Source organism: Nannospalax galili, unplaced genomic scaffold, assembly GCF_000622305.1.
Source record: "Nannospalax galili isolate Female #2095 unplaced genomic scaffold, S.galili_v1.0 scaffold713, whole genome shotgun sequence".
In the NCBI taxonomy this organism is placed as follows: domain Eukaryota; kingdom Metazoa; phylum Chordata; class Mammalia; order Rodentia; family Spalacidae; genus Nannospalax; species Nannospalax galili.
Window position 1 is genome coordinate 1,632,572 of NW_008333780.1, and position 17,872 is coordinate 1,650,443.

The 17,872-nt window shown below is 40.0% G+C and overlaps 1 protein-coding gene across 9 annotated transcripts in view; it reads right to left on the minus strand.

Annotated features, from left to right (window-relative positions):
• Window positions 1-17,872, minus strand: part of Osbpl9 (oxysterol binding protein like 9) — a 176,597-nt gene that overhangs the window by 12,292 nt on the left and 146,433 nt on the right. For all 9 annotated transcript variants that reach the window (XM_008828455.2, XM_008828452.2, XM_008828451.2 and 6 more), the window contains 6 exons: window positions 15,866-15,956; window positions 14,145-14,249; window positions 10,988-11,147; window positions 3,442-3,554; window positions 3,220-3,338; window positions 296-381 (listed from right to left, as the gene is read on the minus strand). In XM_008828455.2, coding sequence (XP_008826677.1) covers window positions 296-381; window positions 3,220-3,338; window positions 3,442-3,554; window positions 10,988-11,147; window positions 14,145-14,249; window positions 15,866-15,956 — 674 coding nt within the window. The remainder of the gene's footprint in view (window positions 1-295; window positions 382-3,219; window positions 3,339-3,441; window positions 3,555-10,987; window positions 11,148-14,144; window positions 14,250-15,865; window positions 15,957-17,872) is intronic.

The following is a 17,872-nucleotide window of genomic DNA, read 5'->3' on the forward strand; positions in this document are numbered from 1 at the left end:
TCAGGACACCAGTTCAATTAAATTAACAGTGATTACCAATGTCTGAAGCTTATGGCCCTGGCCTTTTAAATACTTGTTGCCTATTACAGGCTTTTAAGAAATCTTTTAACTGATTAACTTGATTGCCTAACAACATCTCCACCATATAAACTAAACATGACAATATTAACATAGTTTTCAGGATCACTTTTACCTCCAAATGTTTGAAAGAATAAGGAATCCAGCTATACTACCAGGGCAGGAGGCTATTCTGCAACATATTAAAAATCACAAACTACTGTGTTCAGTCAAATACCTCACGAATAGGTCCGGATGTGCAAAAAAGTCTGCATACATTTCTAAAAGAGATCTTCTTTCGAGAATAAATGTTGGAAGAACTACCTGTAAAACACATACACACTTTTGATTCCTGAGGATCAAAGTCCATGATAACAGATCTCTGAGTTGCTGAGAGGTACTCATTCCAACCATGGTTACACCCACATTTTGCCCACTTATGCTTCAAACAGCTGCTTCCCAACGTGTCCTGGTGCAGAAACTTCTGCATAGCACAGAGCAGAGGGAAGCTCCGCAGGCTGAGATGCTCCTCCTCTGCTTCCCTAAGTGTGACAGCAACAAAATGCTCACCAGCAACTCTTGGATACTTTTCTGTCTACTGGGGCATTACATATATTCAAGACCTTACTAAACTGCACAATAGCCATATAACACATCATTCCTGTTTTTATTTTTATTCACTCATTTTTTTCTTTTTTGTCTTTTTGAGACAGGGTCTCCCTGTAGCCCCAGTTGGCCTGGATTAGCTATGAAGACCAGGCTGGCCTCAACCTCACAGAGATCTGCCTGCCTCTGCCTCCCAAGTGCTGGGATCAAAGGTGCACGCCACCACGCCCAGCCTATTCCTGTTTTTACAGTGGAGAAAAACAAAGTTCCGCTAGGAAAGGAATTTAAAATTGGGTGTGACTCTGGGATGGGTGGTGGGAAGAGTCTGGTACATGTCCTCACTACTGCACCATAATCACTAACATTAAAAAAAACACCATACACCACAGTGCTATACTGCTGAGACAGCAATAAGAGTGAGCTGAATTTGGCTGTCTTGAACTTGTGTTTCATCATGTGCTTTGATATTTAACTAGTTTTGAGAAGGCCCTTGGAAAAATGAACTCAACTTCTCTAAACCCTGACAGGAGGATAATTACATGCCCTGCTTATATCTTGGGGTGTGAAGACAGATATATTTGATATAATGTAACTTTAGTAGTATTTCAAAAACTACAAACTACCTGAAAAATAAATCCTTTGTAGAAAGCATCTGGAAAAAAAAAACTTTAGAAACAAAAGAATGAGATACTAAATTTCAGTCATTATAATTATACTCAGGAACTGCAAGCAATTAATTAGTCATTTTTCTGTGCCAATAAAGATTTCTAAAATAGTTCATTTCTTACCACATCTCAGTAAAAAAAAATTATTGTAACAAGTTTTTAGTGACTATAGACGATCCATATTGGTGGGTTAACAGGAAGAAAAAAGTATGACAGGTAAGAATTATAAGCCTGACTATGGTAGACATTTTTGGTTGTCGGTCTGACCACTGGCTTCATCCCTAACTGAACTCTGATTCTTGTCTCTAGGTTACCATTACCCTCTCCCAGCTCAAAAAGGGCAGCTATGGATTAATTCAAGCCCAGCACTACCTTCCCTTGCTGGTGACTAATTTAGTCATGGATTCATGCCTGATTCTGGCCAATGAGATACAGGCCAGCAGTTATGCAATCTAATGTTTCCTGAGCAGTCCTGGATACCTGCAACTATTCTACCTACTGCATTCTTACAGTTATGTTGGGCTCTACAACTTAATGTGTTTTACTACTGGGTCTGGGATAGAAGTGTTTTTGTTTTGTTTTGCTTTGGTCTTTTTGAAACAGGGTCTTCCTGTAGTTCCAGCTGGCCTGGAATCCGCTATGTAGACTAGGCTGGCCTCAAACAGAGATCCGCCTGCCTCTGCCTCCCAAGTGCTGGGACTAAAGGTGTGTGCCACCATGCCTGGCTTTGTTTTGCTTTTTTAAAAATATTTCATTTTAATTTATTTTTATGAGTGTATTGCCTGCATGTATGTGAGTGCACCTGTGTCCTGCAATGCCACAGAGGTCAGAAGAGGGCTTCGGCTTCCCCTGGAACTGGAGTTAAGGACGGTTCGTAGCCACCATGTGGGTGCTGGGAATTGAACCCGGGTCCTCTGCAAGTGCAGTCAGTGCTCTTAACCGCTGAGCCATCTCTCCAGCCTGTTTTCCTTTTTAAATGGTCATGGGCCATATATCTGGTAAAAGATGGACTAGAATACAGGACAAGGGTCCCATAAAGTTACAATATAGTCTAGGACTGTAGTAGGCTGTACCATCTAGATTTCTGTAGGTACACTCTAAGATGTTCACACAATGACAAAAAGCACCTAATATATTACCCAGACAATGTCTCTGTAGTCAAACGACACTTGACTATATTGAAAGACTGGATTAGTCTTCAATTAAAACCAAAATGAGGCTCACTGCCAACAGACTACAGTAGTGGAGTTAGCAGTATCATAACAAAAGTGAAAATCCTAAATTTAAGTAACTTTCTAAACTAGGTAGAACAATAAATCAGTCAATATGAAAGCTACTAGAACTCAAGTCTTCATGACGAAGGCAATAGTGGGAAGAGGATTAAGTTCAAATCCAGATTCTTGCCATTATATGACTTAATACATATTATGTAATTTTACCTAACTTTACACCAACCCTCTTGCAATTCTGTGAAGCAAAGTAGTCTACCATATGCCCACTCTGCATGGGGTCACAGAGAAGGAGATGTGGTGAAGACTAGAGGGTTTGAGAACTGAAGAGGTAGGATGCAAATACATGTCATCTCGCTCCAAGGTCTGCTTCTTTTGATTTTGTGTGCACAACAGTGCCTTAGGCCTTGCCTAAATTACAATCCCAGCACAATACAATTTCTTATTTGCTACAAATAAAATTCAAATATTGACCCTTAGAATCCATACACTATTGTCTCTGAGATAGCTTTTTGATTTGCTCATTCACACACATATGAAATCACAAGACATAGCTAAACACAAGCTGTATCATTGTCTACTTCTATAAGCATTCACCACCTAATCGTCAGCAACCCACATATAACAGAAGACTTCAGCCAAATGCCAGATTTGGTTCTTACCTTCGTAAGATCCATTCCAAGCCTGACTTGTGATAAAAGGTGCATGATAACGCTCTTGTGCTCCTCCACCGACCCTGCCTCCCCATCATCGTCTCTATCATCATGTGAATCAAAGAGATCTAAAAAAGATCATTTTAGACTGGTTTTAGATAGGGTCAAATTGTGCTGCTCCCAGTATTACAAGTATTTTAAAGAAAAAGAAAGTTCTCAAAGGTCCCTTACCAGCATCACTTGTTCCATTGGACATGGAGGAATTCAGTGATTCTGTGGTGTCTGGGCGCTTTAGGCTATTTCCCGAGCTGCTGTGTGTCAGCACTGAGGCAGATCCAGAAGAACTGAGTAAAAAATAAAGAAAAACAAAGAAATCAACCACCTTCCTAAAGAGAGAAACATGGAATGCAAATGTTACTCTACGATCTGCTTGAAATCAATATACAGACAGATGGCAGAAACAAGTCAGACTCTCCAACTAGCTGGCTTACTTTCTGCCTATCACCTGCATTCTAACACTGAGCTCTGAGGTCTGTCGACAAGGTGTGCTTTCTGCACAGGTTGTGCTCAATCAAGCCAAGCTGAACCAAAGTTTGGGGACTACCAAGTTAGTGAGATTTCTGCCTTAAGATCTAAATTTGAAATTAGAGTGGAAATTTCTGTATTTTTATTATGTATTTATGTATTTATTGGTCTTTTTGAGACAAAGTCTCCCTGTATCCCTGCTGGCCTGGAACTCACTATGTAGACATATAAAGGCATGTGGCACATGCCTTTAGTCCCAGCACTCAGGAGGCAGAGGCAGGTGGATCTCTGTGAGTTCAAGGCCAGCCTGGTCTACATAGTGAGTTCTAGGCCAGATGGGGATACAGGGAGACCTTGTCTCAAAAAGACACAAAAAAAAAGCAATATAGTCCATTACTGTCAGATGACTTTATTTTCCGAGATCCTTGAGGAAAGCTCACAGTGGGCTTTAACACTCTTTCCAGTATTTAAAAAGTAAAATTGAAATAATAAAATTAAAAAACATTATTTAACAAAAAAATTTATAGCAACTGGCTTTATGAGCAGGTTTTAAGGGTCTAAAGAAAGCTTAAATTATACCTGTAATAATTTACCTTAAGTATTTGTATATAAATTAAATAACCAAACAATTACTTTAAAGGATAAAAACATGAAACCGCGGGGCGTGGTGGCGCACACCTTTGATCCCAGCACTTGGGAGGCAGAGGCAGGCGGATCTTTTTGAGTTTGAGATCAGCCTGGTCTACATAGTGAGTTCCAGGACAGCTGGGGCTACAGGGAGAGCCTGTCTCAAAAACAACAACAACAACAACAAAAAAAAAAACCCATAAAACCAAATTTCTCATACTGAAGATGCTTATAAAATTCTGTATAATAATCTTAGTCTTACTATAAATCTATATGTAAGGCACAGTGTATGTTCCATTTAAATAGTTTAACCCTGTTATCTTCCTTTGATCTTTAAAACACTGAATGAATTCTTTTCCAGGCAGTCTTAGTTCCCAGCAGGACTGAGCAGAAGCACAGAGTTCGCAGGTGCTCCTGTCTTTGCACAGGCATGCTGACTCCCATGGACACTCCCATAGACTGGTGCCATGGTTACAACAGCTGATTCTACATGATCACCCTGAGACCACGGCTTGGGCTCACTCCTGGTGTTATGCACCCTATGGGTTTGTGAGATAAATAAAGGATAACATGTACAGGACACTTTCACCATCCTAAAAATTCTCTGCACTTTAGATTAGATTGAAACACTAAAAACTTAGATTAGAACATGTATGCATTCTAATTTAAGTATTGTTTGCCCAGGTTACCCTGTTTTAATCTACCTTCCAAAAATCTTCAGGTAATTATACATTATTTCTTTGATAATTTATTAGTAAACATCATAAAGTATTATAAGTCTACCTCACTAATTTTAAGAAGTTAACAAAGTAAATAAAAGACTCAGGTAAGAGAAATCAAATTACCTTTATAGGAAAGAACTGCATGAAAGCTGCTTTCAGAGTGTAAGGCTCTTTGAGAGATCATCAGAATTAGATCAACCTTTTAAATCAACTGACCTAAAAACCTCAAATCTTATAAAGCATGAATTTTAGTTTGGATGAAATTCCAAAGTCTTATCTATTTATCTTGTGCCTTTTCTCTTTGTCAATGATTACAACAAATCATTAGCTCTAGGCCACATGAAATACTCAAGAAGCTTCAAAATGGAAACAACAAAAACGTGGAATAAACTTTCGGCCATTCTACAATTTGCTTCATTCAGAACAATGGACTGAAGGCCTAGAGTTAAGCATATATTTGTATAAGACAGGATTATTTGCAACATCTCCATTTTAAATGCAAGATCGTAAGTAAGCTGGGCATGGTGGTGCATACCTTTAGTCTCTGTGCCTGGAAGTCAGAAACAGGTGGATCTCTGAGAGTTCCAGGCCAGCCAGGGAAACATAATGAGACCCTGCCTTTTTTATTTACAACAACAACAACTGGTAAGTAAAAAGCTTAAGGTTCTAAACTTAATTATAATTTATGGAGCATCTACAACAACCCTCTAAGAGAAGTGTGTTACTCTGACAACATACAGGTGCTCAAGACACCGACAAAGGGTTCCCGTCACACAGCTGCAAAGTAGCAGGTTATTTTTTAATGCATAGCTGGCCTCAAAGTACAAGCTCTTTCCAACATGCACTCTCAACTGACATACGGGCATGTAAACCACACTGGCCAATAACATAGTCTATGTGTTGTTAAAGACCTGCAGTGATAATACTTAAGCTCTGAAACTTCTTCAGATATATACAGAGAAAAAAAAAAAAAATAGAGAAAGATAAAACCTTGACCCTAGCTAGAAAACTAGAGGTAGCAGCTAATGACAAATAGGTGTCACAGCTCAAAGCCCACAGATGCCAGGCAACAGAGAACATGAAACTATGAAACAGGGCCAACCTATGAGACAATATGGAATGGGAGCCAATACCCAGTTTCACAGGATTTAAAGTCTCAGCATAAATAAAACAAAAAGCAAACAAGTCAAGAAAATTGGACTGGCCAATAAAGTATCTACAGTCTTAATCAGTTTGAAATTCAAGATGGGGATATCTAAGAAGAATGTAAAAGGAACCCAGAATAGGTTGGTTGGACATATGATGCTGTACAATGCCCATGGAGGCAGAAGAGGGCATCAGATCCCCCTGGAACTGGAGTTATGGATGACAGCTGCCATCTGGGGCTGTGAACTCTGTAATAGCAGTCAGTGCTCTGAACCACTGAGACATCTTTCCAGCCCTTAACCAAGTTTTTACTGAACATACATGCTTTTAGAGCACACACAGGTGAATCCACTGATTAGCAAAAGATTTTCAAACATGTTTTGTTTAAAGGAATAGCTAAGTTAGGCTGGTAAAATGGCTCAAGGGTACAGGTACTTGCTGCCCTGGTGACCTAAATTCAATCCCTGGGACATACATAGTGGAAGGAGAAAAATTATTCCTGCAAGTTGTCCTCTGACCTGCGTCCACGTGTGCGCGCGTGCGCGCGCGCACACACACACACACAAATATATTCTGTTAATTTAAATTCTTTAAATTCTGTTTAAATATAAAACAAGGGCTGAAGCTTTCAAATATCAATCTTTCACTTTGGAATTTTCTTGTAAATGTTTATTTTCTTTTAACAGTATTACAAAATTTTACAAACAAATTTCTGTTGGAAAACTGCTGATAATTTCTATATAGTTTATGACACAATATGCAACATTAAAAATGAAAATTAAGCCAGCATGGTGAGATCCACCTATAGTCCCAGCACTGGGGAGGCTGAGGCAAGTATACTCCCATAAGCTCAGGCTGGTGTAGGTTACAGGACGAATACCAGGCCAGCTGTGGCTACACAGCAAGACCCTGTCCCTAAAAACAAAATAAAAAACAAACAAATCCAACAACAATAAAAGACAAATCCAGCTGTGGTCCTCGCTGCTCAGGAGGCTGAAGCAGGAGTATCACTTTAGCCCTGGAATTCCTGACTTCTGAGCAATGCAGCAAGACCTCCTTTTAACAGGAGAGGGTGGAGGAAAGAGCGGAAGAAAAAGCAAGAGGGAGACAGAACAAACCAACATGGAGACCAAACTCTCTTGCTCAATTAGCCGTCTCTCTTAACTCACACTCCATGAGATTAGACCACAGAGATTTTACTTTTCCTCACACTTAAAAGTTGAATTTCCCTTACTAAATCAAAATTTACAAACCAACAGTTATTTTCCTTATAACTGCTAGTTTCGAGTCACTATGATGCAATTAAAGATGAATGCCCCCTTCCTTAATTCATGTGCACACTTCAAAGAACTAGAGTGAGTCCTGCACGCATATCTTTAAAAACTTTTTTATTTTTATTTTTTAACTTCCTTGTAGCCCCAGCTAGCCTGAAACTTGCTATACAGACCAGGCTGGCCTTGAACTCAAGAGATCCACCTGCCTCTGTCTCCCAAGCACTAGGATTAAAGTCATGTGCCACCATGCCCGCCTCCAGATTGTGATTTTTATCTTTAGAAGTTCCATTAGGTGATTTACACTTTCTGTAGGGCACAGGTGAAGGTACTGGAGCTGTACAACAGTAGTAGAAAAACGACGGAGAACCTCTTGGCGCCTGGGAATGGGAGAGGTCAAACGTCAAGGCCCAAGTGCCCAGAACCACAGGCTACACACATTTCTTATGAAAAGAAACCAACATTCACAGGGAAACCCTGTCTCAAAAAGACAGGGGAACCCAACATTCAATGCCTAAGGGTTTGGTTGATACAAAGCTTGCAAATTCCTATATAATTAGTCCCAAATTTACACTGTCATACAAAGGAAAACCCAAGCTATAGCAATTGTACTAGCCCCTAAGAAAGCAGTAAAACAGAAAAATAAAAAGACCAGCCAACATAACAGAAAAACGAAAGCAAACAAATAACATAGCAATTGGTTTCCTGTAATAAGCTACAACCATATGCCAGATACTAAGTTAAGCACTGCACTTTTGGCTTACATTATTCTCATTTACATATTCACAATGACTCCTTGACAGTGAAACTATTATTATCCTAATTTTATTAATGAGGAAGGAAATTAAGGATTACACAGCATCAGTTGACCAAGGTCACACAACAAAACAGATTTAGAACTCAGTTTCCAAGATTCCGGAATCCAAAAGTCTTAATTAACTATCCAACCTGTACACTGTTAGAAGCTGACAAGCCTTTCACTTATTAATACATAAGTGGCAGTTAAAACCTTTTCTGTACAATGTTAACTAGCTTTTATTTGATGAAGTAAAATAGGTCAAATATTTTATAATGAGGGAAAACTTACCATCATGATCTGCCAAACCCCACCTGACAGTCCTCACCTTTAAGTCAGGTCACCTACCTTCCTCAGTTTACTACCAAGTTTTGGTTGATCTTTCTACCCATAATCCATTGGGCCCCCACTCTCTTTTTCAATTTTACACAATTTGGGGAACAAATCTCCCTAAAATGCAGACCTGGCCCGCAACTACCATCTCTCACGAGAAAATATTCAAAATTCATAAACATTAAACAAAAACTGGCATACTTTATCCTTCAGTCATACCAAACTACTTACAACTCCCCAAATAAAAGCATCCTTCCCTCCATGCCTTTTTTGCGGGGGAGAGGTGATGATAAATGTTTATAATATCTTTATTTATAACAACCAAAACCCGATAATAGCTTGAAAGCCCATTAATAAACGCATAAATTGTAGTATAGCACATACAATAGAGCACTGCCCAACGATGAAAAGGGACAAACTACTGATATATAAATACACTATAATATGGTGAATCTCAAAGTAATTATGCTTCACAAAAGGAGGCAAAGTGCTCATGGAGCTAGACATGGTGGTGCACCCCTTTAATCCCAACACTCAGGAGGCAGAGGCAGGTGGATCTCTGTGAGTTCAAGGCCAGCCTGGTCTACATAGTGAGTCCCAGGTCAACTGGGGCTACAGGGGGACCCTGTCTCAAAAAGATTTAAAAAAAAGTGCACATTGTATGACCTCACTAATATAACATTCCCTTCCTTCCTTCCTTCCTTCCTTCCTTCCTTCCTTCCTTCCTTCCTTCCTTCCTTCCTCCCTTCCTTCCTTCCTTCCTTCCTTCCTTCCTTCCTTCCTTTTTGTTTGTTGTTGTTTCCGTTACTTAAAGCTTCCTGACTCACCCTTCAGGTTTGGGCTTCATACAGACTAAGCATGCTTTTTACCCTATACCCCTAGTTCTAATATTCTCTGAAAAAAATAAAAAGGAAAAAAACCAGAATCTAGTTACAAAAAAGAGATCAGAAGTTGCTTGGGAATGAGGAGAGAAGTGGTTGGAGGAAGGACAAAGGGACACAAAGAAAATTTGAAAGGGATGCACTACGATTTTGATTGTGGTGATGAAGTTCTCAAATGTTCATCTTACAGTACCAGTTAGATGAACTCCAAAAGAACCAGAAAGGAAAGCCAGAGAGGCAGTGCCGCCTTCTGCTCACAGGGCTGCTTGCTGTTACTAGAAAGAGCTTTCCTCTCTGCATAGCAGGCACTCCACTGCCACACCTTTCTAACAGGGTTCCGTTTGCCCGCTCCGTACCCCTATTTCCATCCTCATTGCACCTTAGGATCACATTCTCTCTGTCCTCTGGAAATCCTCCCCCAGGTTCAAGGCCTCATACTGTCCCATGGCTTCCTGTGCATATTTTTACCATATGCTGTGATGTGAACATCTGTGTCCTTCCTCAATTCCTGCGTTGAAACTTAAATCACGAGTATGAAGAAGTGCAGCCCTTGACTGGCAAGCAGGTCATGAGCTGATACTCTCAGCACAGGATCAGGGGCCCAGAGAGCTGCCTTGCTCTTCCACTGCACGGGGATGCAACCAGAAGGTGCTGTCTGTGAACCGGAAAGCAAGCCTTCTGCCAACACAAACCTGTCAGGACCCAGATTTGGGAGTGTTTCATTGTGAAAACTAAAATATGGGGTTGGAGATGGTTCAGCAGTTAAGAACACTGGTTGTTCTTGCAAAAGACCTGGGTTCGAATTCCAGCACCTACATGGCAGCTAACAACTGTCTGTAACTCCAGTCCCAGGGGATCCGACAGCCTCTTCTGTCCTCCGCAGGCATTCCATGACATGGGTGCACTTACCTACATGCAGGCAATACACTCATACACATAAAATAAAAATAATAAAATATTTTTAAAAGTCTATTATTTATAAGCTCCCAGTTTATAATAGTCCAAATGGACTAAATACATCATGTACCACAGATTATGAATATGTCTCTTTATTCCCTTGACAAACTAAGTTATTTGCGGGCAGGGACTATTTTTTTTTTTTTAGTAACTTTTCTATCATTCCTCTACCTAGTATAATTCCTTGGCTTAGATGCTGTTAATCTCCACTCTGGTACAGAAATATGAAACAGTGATTCCCATTTGTTCACAACTTTACAGGTTACTCACTTCTCACTGAATTCTCTGGTGGTGATGGTGCTACAGAAATATCCAGAGCTGACCTAACATTATTGGCACATTACTCGGCTAATGCTATTTATTCCATTTGTGAAAGTCAAAACTGTCATAGAACAGACTTTGTTCAATAAGCCAACCTAAAAAAGTAAGTTGTCTTTAACAGACACTATCAGCAGTCTTAGGGTCACACTTTTTAAAAACCAGGAGCCATCTGAATAAATACGGTACTCAAATACTTACTCTATTAAGCGCTTTGGGGATGAGCCACTTTGATGGAATTCATCAGCATCATAGAATTCATCTTCACTGCTAGAGTAAGAGAACTCTGGGACTGTGTTTGGAGACAAGTTGACATGGCTTGGAGAAGTTAGACTGCTACTAGGTGGTGAATTCCCACTGCCTAGGAAGTTAAAAGTTTTAAAAATTAGGGAAAACGCTGGTAATTAGGGAGATGGGGCCATGGCGGACCTTTCTAAAGAGAGTTTGATTAAATTGACCTAAGTCTCTGTATTATTTGTAAGAAAAATAAACATTCAAATTAGACAATGAAAAAAGATATCATGCTACAGGATGGGAACACACACTTTTATCTTTTTTCTTTTTTGTGGTACTGGAAATTGATCTCAAGGGTTCATACATACTAGGAAAATGTTCTACTACTGACTAATAACATTAATAACACTCCCAGCCCAGACATAGCCTTTTAAATAAATGGAAAAAATCCTGTATCTCCACTCTATAATTTAACCTATCTTTAATATTAGAAAAGGAATTCTTCTGATTATGCAAGTGTTGGATCTTAACAGCAGACAGCACCAATGGGAAGCTTGCTCTTCATATTAGAGACTAAGATATCTAAAGCCAATGGAGGTACAAAGTCAAAACAATACCAGGACTGCGTGGATGTTAGATATTATTTGGGGTACCACATTCATATTAATTTTTCACTGACTCCACATGGAAAGCAGAAAAGCTCTGCATAAAGCTCTGAGTACATGCACCCAAGTTCCTTATTCTCTTCTACCTAAAACTAAGGTGTGTGGGGCTCAGAGTAGAGATAAACAGAGCTACTACGGGAAGAATGCAGAAAAGGAAGACTGGGGAGAACATTTTTATGTTACCTGAGTCAACTAAAGAATTGAGAATTAATGGAGAGCCAGAGCAAGATTACCATCTAACCTCTGAGATGACTATTTGGTACACTGTTCAGTAATGAAGCAACCAAGTACCAGCACTAATTTACTCAATGTCTAAGGACTATCATGTAATCCTATGCCTGTTCTATTACAGAAACCTGGTAGAGACTAAAGCTAAGTCTTCTACAGTAGGCAATCAAAAGCCAAGGAAAATGAAGGCGCAGCAAAAAGAAACAAAGGTAGATCTACTTCGCAGTCTGGTTCAGGGGTTAAGAGCAAATCAGTGAGCGTGCTCTGTGACTATGCTCACAAAAATCCCTTTGGAAGGGAACAGTTTGCTCCCTAAAAGGTAAGACTTTAAGGTACATTATTGCCTTAAAAGCACTAAATTTTCTTTGTTCCCAATAGCATAAACTCTTCCTAAGAAACTCATCCTGGAGTAGGAAAAATAGGCCAGAAATCACAAATAATGAAGCAACAAGTAAGTATTCCACACAACTGAAAAATATAAGAAAATGAGTTTGAACGGAACTGCAGATAACATACTAAGATTTCAACATGATTTATTAGTTGACTCCATGTTTCTTTTCTATATTGAAGAGAGGAAGGAAAGAAAATAGGGAAGTTGGGGTGAGAACTCAAGACAGAAACCACACACTGACTTTTAAATTTTCTTAACTCCATTTCTAAATGAAGAATCTTCTTCAGAAATAATTTTCACAAGATAATCTTCAATATCTGAAAAAGGTTTGTAAATGCACATATAGAAGAGGAATTCCTCACATTTCAATTAATAAACAGTTTTATATATAACTGCAAGTAGAGAAATTTTGGTAAGTTCACACAGCCCTAATACATCACAGCATAAAAGAAAGTTAAGAAAACTCACAGGTATTTTGTTTACCTGCTTGCTTTTTCTTTTTGGATCTGTGAGATAGTCTCTCACTACCTAGCCCTGGCTGGCCTCAAACCTGCAAGGACCCTTTCTGTCTCAGCCTCCCAAAGGCTGGAGTCACAGTTATGTGCCACTCTATGCAGCTGTAGGTGCCTATTTTTAAGAGTAAAATGTGACACAGTTTGTGAAACACAAGCCAGCAACAGAATGGCAGCTCATCATTTAAACCGCTCCCTGGCATTCCCAAGAGCGCTGAGTGAAAGGACTACTGCTGGCTCCTTTTTCTTTCAAAGCTTTAGAGGGCATTCATTCATCCTTGCTGTTATACAGTAAAGAACAAAGTAAGCACATCAGTGCCTTCACTACTTCAACATTTAAAATGGGCCAGAGTCACACGGTGATTTTTCACCATTACACAGAAAAAGTGCTACCACAGAAAGGAGTTTGTGGAGGGTCAAGAGGGACTGACGGCCCACCTGCTCACCCAGGTTTCTAGTTTGGGCCTCCCAATTTAACAGGACCCAAAGTAGTAACTGCACTTCCTTGAGTTTGGCTCTACCGCTAACACAATGTAAATTTAATTCATTGTAAAACAAGAAATAAATGTAGTGTCTAACACTTAGAGTAGCCTTGTACCAATCAGAGAAAACATAAAGACCATAATCCTAAACAAATAAAATGTAAATGAAAATGAAGTGTTTGATGCCTTTAAAACTGGCAAAAACGTGACTAAAGAGCACACGATCAAGTACTGCCCTAACCAAGAAAATTCTGGAATCACCCAAGTGTTCATTAGCAGAAAAACAGGTAATACCCACCCAGGCAGCTATAAAAAGAATGTTGTTGACCTTATTAGACAGACATGGAAAATTCTCTAAATGTTCTCTCTTATAAGAAAAGAGCCAGCCACAGAAACACAGGGCTCTGTTCAGATTCGAACAGAAAGGACAGTAAAATACACACTGGAGGTGCAGGCGCACACACATGCAAATGAATGCAGTACACCTACAAAGCCTCTTAGCCTCTGTCTGCACAAATCAATCTGATTCCTTTACAATGAGAAAGTAGACATGTCTAAAGTGAGTAATTCATTAAAAAAAAAAGATTCAATAAGGGTTCCCCAAGTAATTTTTAAGCTACACAAACAAAGCCCTATGATTTAAAAAAATTTATAGTGTAATTACTAAAATTTGTGGCTCAACCACAAAGTTGCCCATTTCATGTGAGTTGAACTGAAATGAAAGAGCCAAGCTCTCTCCAGTGGAAGTAGCCATCACATTGATTCTAATTTTCCCCCATTAGTACCCAAAACAAACCTCAAATTTAACGGACAGTTACGAGAAGTAAAGGTTACGTAATTCTGTACCTGTACTATTTGGTGTTGGAGTCTGGTGATGTCCCAAGGTAGCTAACACAGGTCCAACAGGTAGCGAAGATGGGCGCTGCTCTGACTTACACAACTGAGCAGGTTCTGGATTTGAATACGTGAAGTAAGTTAGAAAAACAGTCAAACATACACTCAACAACTATAACTGTATGGGATGCAAAATCCTAAAGATCAGTATTTTTCCGTGACAATGAAGTCAAATTCATGGTACCACTCCTTATGGCCTCCCAGATTTTAATGATACACTGTGCAGCACCACGCACACAAGCCAGGATAGGCCAATGCCCAGGGTAACTGCTTGGTAAAACGAATAAAAAGCTTCTGATGATATGATTTTGAAACTCAAACCACATAAAATCAGAAATGGGGACAGTTCTTCTTCTTTACTTGTCTACGTGACATTAAGTTCATTCTCTAAGGAGTAAAATAAATCATAAAAGGATTTCACATGTTAAGCATCTTTTTGAAGAACTATACAAATCTTTGGCTTCGCTATGCCAGGTGCAACAAAAAGGGAAGCTAAGTGTTAAGAAGTTTTGAGCCTCAACTCTTGGTGATCCTCCTGTAGACTTCCAAGTGTTACACTTTATAGGTATGAGCTACCATGCCTGGCTTTTGCTATTTTTTTTTCTTTAGATAGCACTTACTGCTCTACACCTAAAAATACAAAGGTTATTTGATTAGTAGGCATCATAATCATATTCCTTCCTTTCTCATTATCTTAAAATCCAGTGCAAATAAAACATTAGTATTGCTCAGAGATGGGGTTAGAGAGATGCCTCAGCAGTTAGAAGCACAGCAAAGGATCCGGGTTCAGTTCCCAGCAACCACATGACAGCTAACAGGAAATATGATTCCCTCTTCTGGCTTCCTTGGGCATTTGCACATACATGGTGCACCCATACACATAAAAATAAATTTTAAAAAATTAATAAGGGAGCTGGAAAGATGGTTCCAGTGGTTAAGAACACTGGCTGGTCTTGCAGAGGACCCGGGTTCCCAAAACCCACATGGTGGCTAACAATCATCTGCAACTCCAACAGATCCCACGCCCCCTTCAGGCCTCTGTGGGGACCTGCACACATGTGACATACACTCAGAGACATACACACACATACTCATAAATCAGTGATTTTATTAAATTTTATTTATTTTTATTTTATGTGTATACATGTATTGCCTGCATGTAGGTAAGTGCACCCGTGTTGTGCAATGCCCGCAGAGGTCAGAAGAGACTGTCAGATCCCCTGAGACTGGAGTTACGGAAAGTTGTTAGCTGCCGTGTGGGTGCTGGGATTCGAACCCGGGTCTTCTGCAAGAACAACCAGCGTTTTTAACTGCTGAGCCATCTCTCCATCCCCATAAGTAGGTTTTTTTTTTTAATTAGTAAAAAAAAAAAATACTATTCAGAGTTATAAAGAATATTCTAAACAAAAATGTTTTAACATTTGTAGATTAAGGCATACCAAGTTTTCTAGATAGCTATAAATTCTGAGTCTGTCCTACCAGCAAATTTGAGCCTTTATAGATACCTCTGAAAACCAAATACCTTTCATCACACTTCAAAAGCACCAATACCAAGACACTCTCATTCTTTTCCCGTTATATTATTTTTTGTAATTGTCTCTTATTTCTTCTCAAAATACATAGAAAATCTAAGATTATCTACTAATTTGTGAAACATTGCTCCAATACTATACCTGGAGGTAAGACAGTCTGGGAAGGCATTGTGCTGATCACAGGTTCCAAGGGACTAGGTTGGTATATTGCATCTACAGGATTAATAGTACTCTGAGATAAGAAACATAGCACAGTTACTTTTTAATTATGTATCTTTCTCATGCTGATCCACCCAAACAAGTAAAATGCCCACATTTCTGATAGCAAAATCCAGAGGGTAGTATATAAATTGGTCAAATGCAAAGAGGCAATGAATTTTTTTTTATATACAGAGGTGTAAGAGTTTCTTGTAAAAAAGCATAGAAAGGAAGGGAAATGAATGACTCATTGTCATAGAAGGTAAAGCTAAATGGAAAACTTGCGAGGAAATAATGCCCACACAGCCACCTCTTAATTCAATTCAGTGCTCCAAAAACTTTTAACTTACCACAAGTATTGCCTTGGTGTTAATAAATGTTGCACCAATCACTAGCTAAGGGACTTGCACCAATAGGACCTCACCCTTCTACCTTGGTCCATTGCGACCCCACCACTGTGTGTTACACAGGAGAGGTGTCCAGCTGTGCAGTCACTAAAGGAAAGTGGTACCAGATAATAGATATGGGAAAAAGGCTTTTTTTTTTTTTTTTTTTTTTTTGAGAATGCAGGGGGCACTCAAACATGTAGTGAAATTTTTAAGGAAGGAAGAAAAATCCAGATTTCCACAATTCTAAGATCAGAAATTATTCTGACATTTGGATGCACTGTAAAACAAAAACGCCATAGCTTACTGATTTTCTTTTAAATGAGAAGCAGTTTGGGTGAATTTATTTTGATGATTTGATTGAAGTGACTGATTCTGAGACAGTGCCTTGCTATGTAACTCAAGCTGGCCTACAACACAGGTTGGCTTCAAACCCACAATTCTGCCTCAGCCTCCTGCATGCTGGATTTACAGGTGTGCTACCATGCCTAGCTTGCTTAAACAAGATCTTTGATGCTGACTGAACCCAAAAAGTATCCATATGAATTTTCTGTCTTAAAAAGACCAAAAAAAAAAAAAGACAATGGTACAGTTTCTGTGGCACTGTCACTTTTTTAAGCCAGGAAAAACTTTTCTACATACAGTTAAAAAAAAAAAAAAATTGCTCTGCCTCCCTGGGCCTGCAGGACCCGCAGGCCTCTCTCCAGGCCTCTCCCCTGGGTAAGTCCATCCTGCACCTCCACACCTTGACTCTCCCAGCCTCACTCACCCTCCCATCTCTCCCCTCCCCGCAACCTGGTCTCTGCACCTAGCCTGGGCCCTCTCCCATTGCTTGTGTTGGCACCCCAGACACCTGGGGAACCACCACTGCTTCCTGATCCTTTGCATCCAGAGCAACTCAGTTTCTTCTCGGGTCCCCAGGAGCCATCTGGGCCTGGCCACACCCTCCCCTCCCTCTACTTAACTGGGCCCCCAACGACCCTACAGCCACTTTCCCGGACACCAGGGCCGAACTTTCCTCTTCCTGCTCATTTGCATCCAGACCAACCCAGCTCCTCAGTGCAGTCCCCAAGAGCCCTTGGGGACACTTCCCCCCCACCCCCCATCAGCCTTTGCATCTCCAGGTGGCCCGGCCACCATGCCCTAGACCAACATCTTTCCTGGGCCCGGCACCCAGGCCAGTCCAACCCAATTAAAAGATGGGCTATGGAGCTGAACAGAGAGATCTCAAAGAAGAAGTAAAGATGGCTATGAAACATCTTAAAAGATGTCCAACATCACTAATAATTAGGGAAATGCAAATTAAAACCACTTTAAGATTCCACCTTACCCCAGTCAGACTGGCTAAGATCAAGAAAACAAATGATACCAAATGTTGGAGGGGATGTGGGGAAAGGGGAACACTCATCCACTACTGGTGGGGCTGCAAACTGGTTTAGCCCCTATGGAAAGCAGTGTGGAGAACTCTTAAAAAACCACAAATGAACCTACCATTTGACCTAGTTATACCACTTCTTGGCATATACTCAAAGAACTCATCCTATTGCAGAGACACTTGTACATC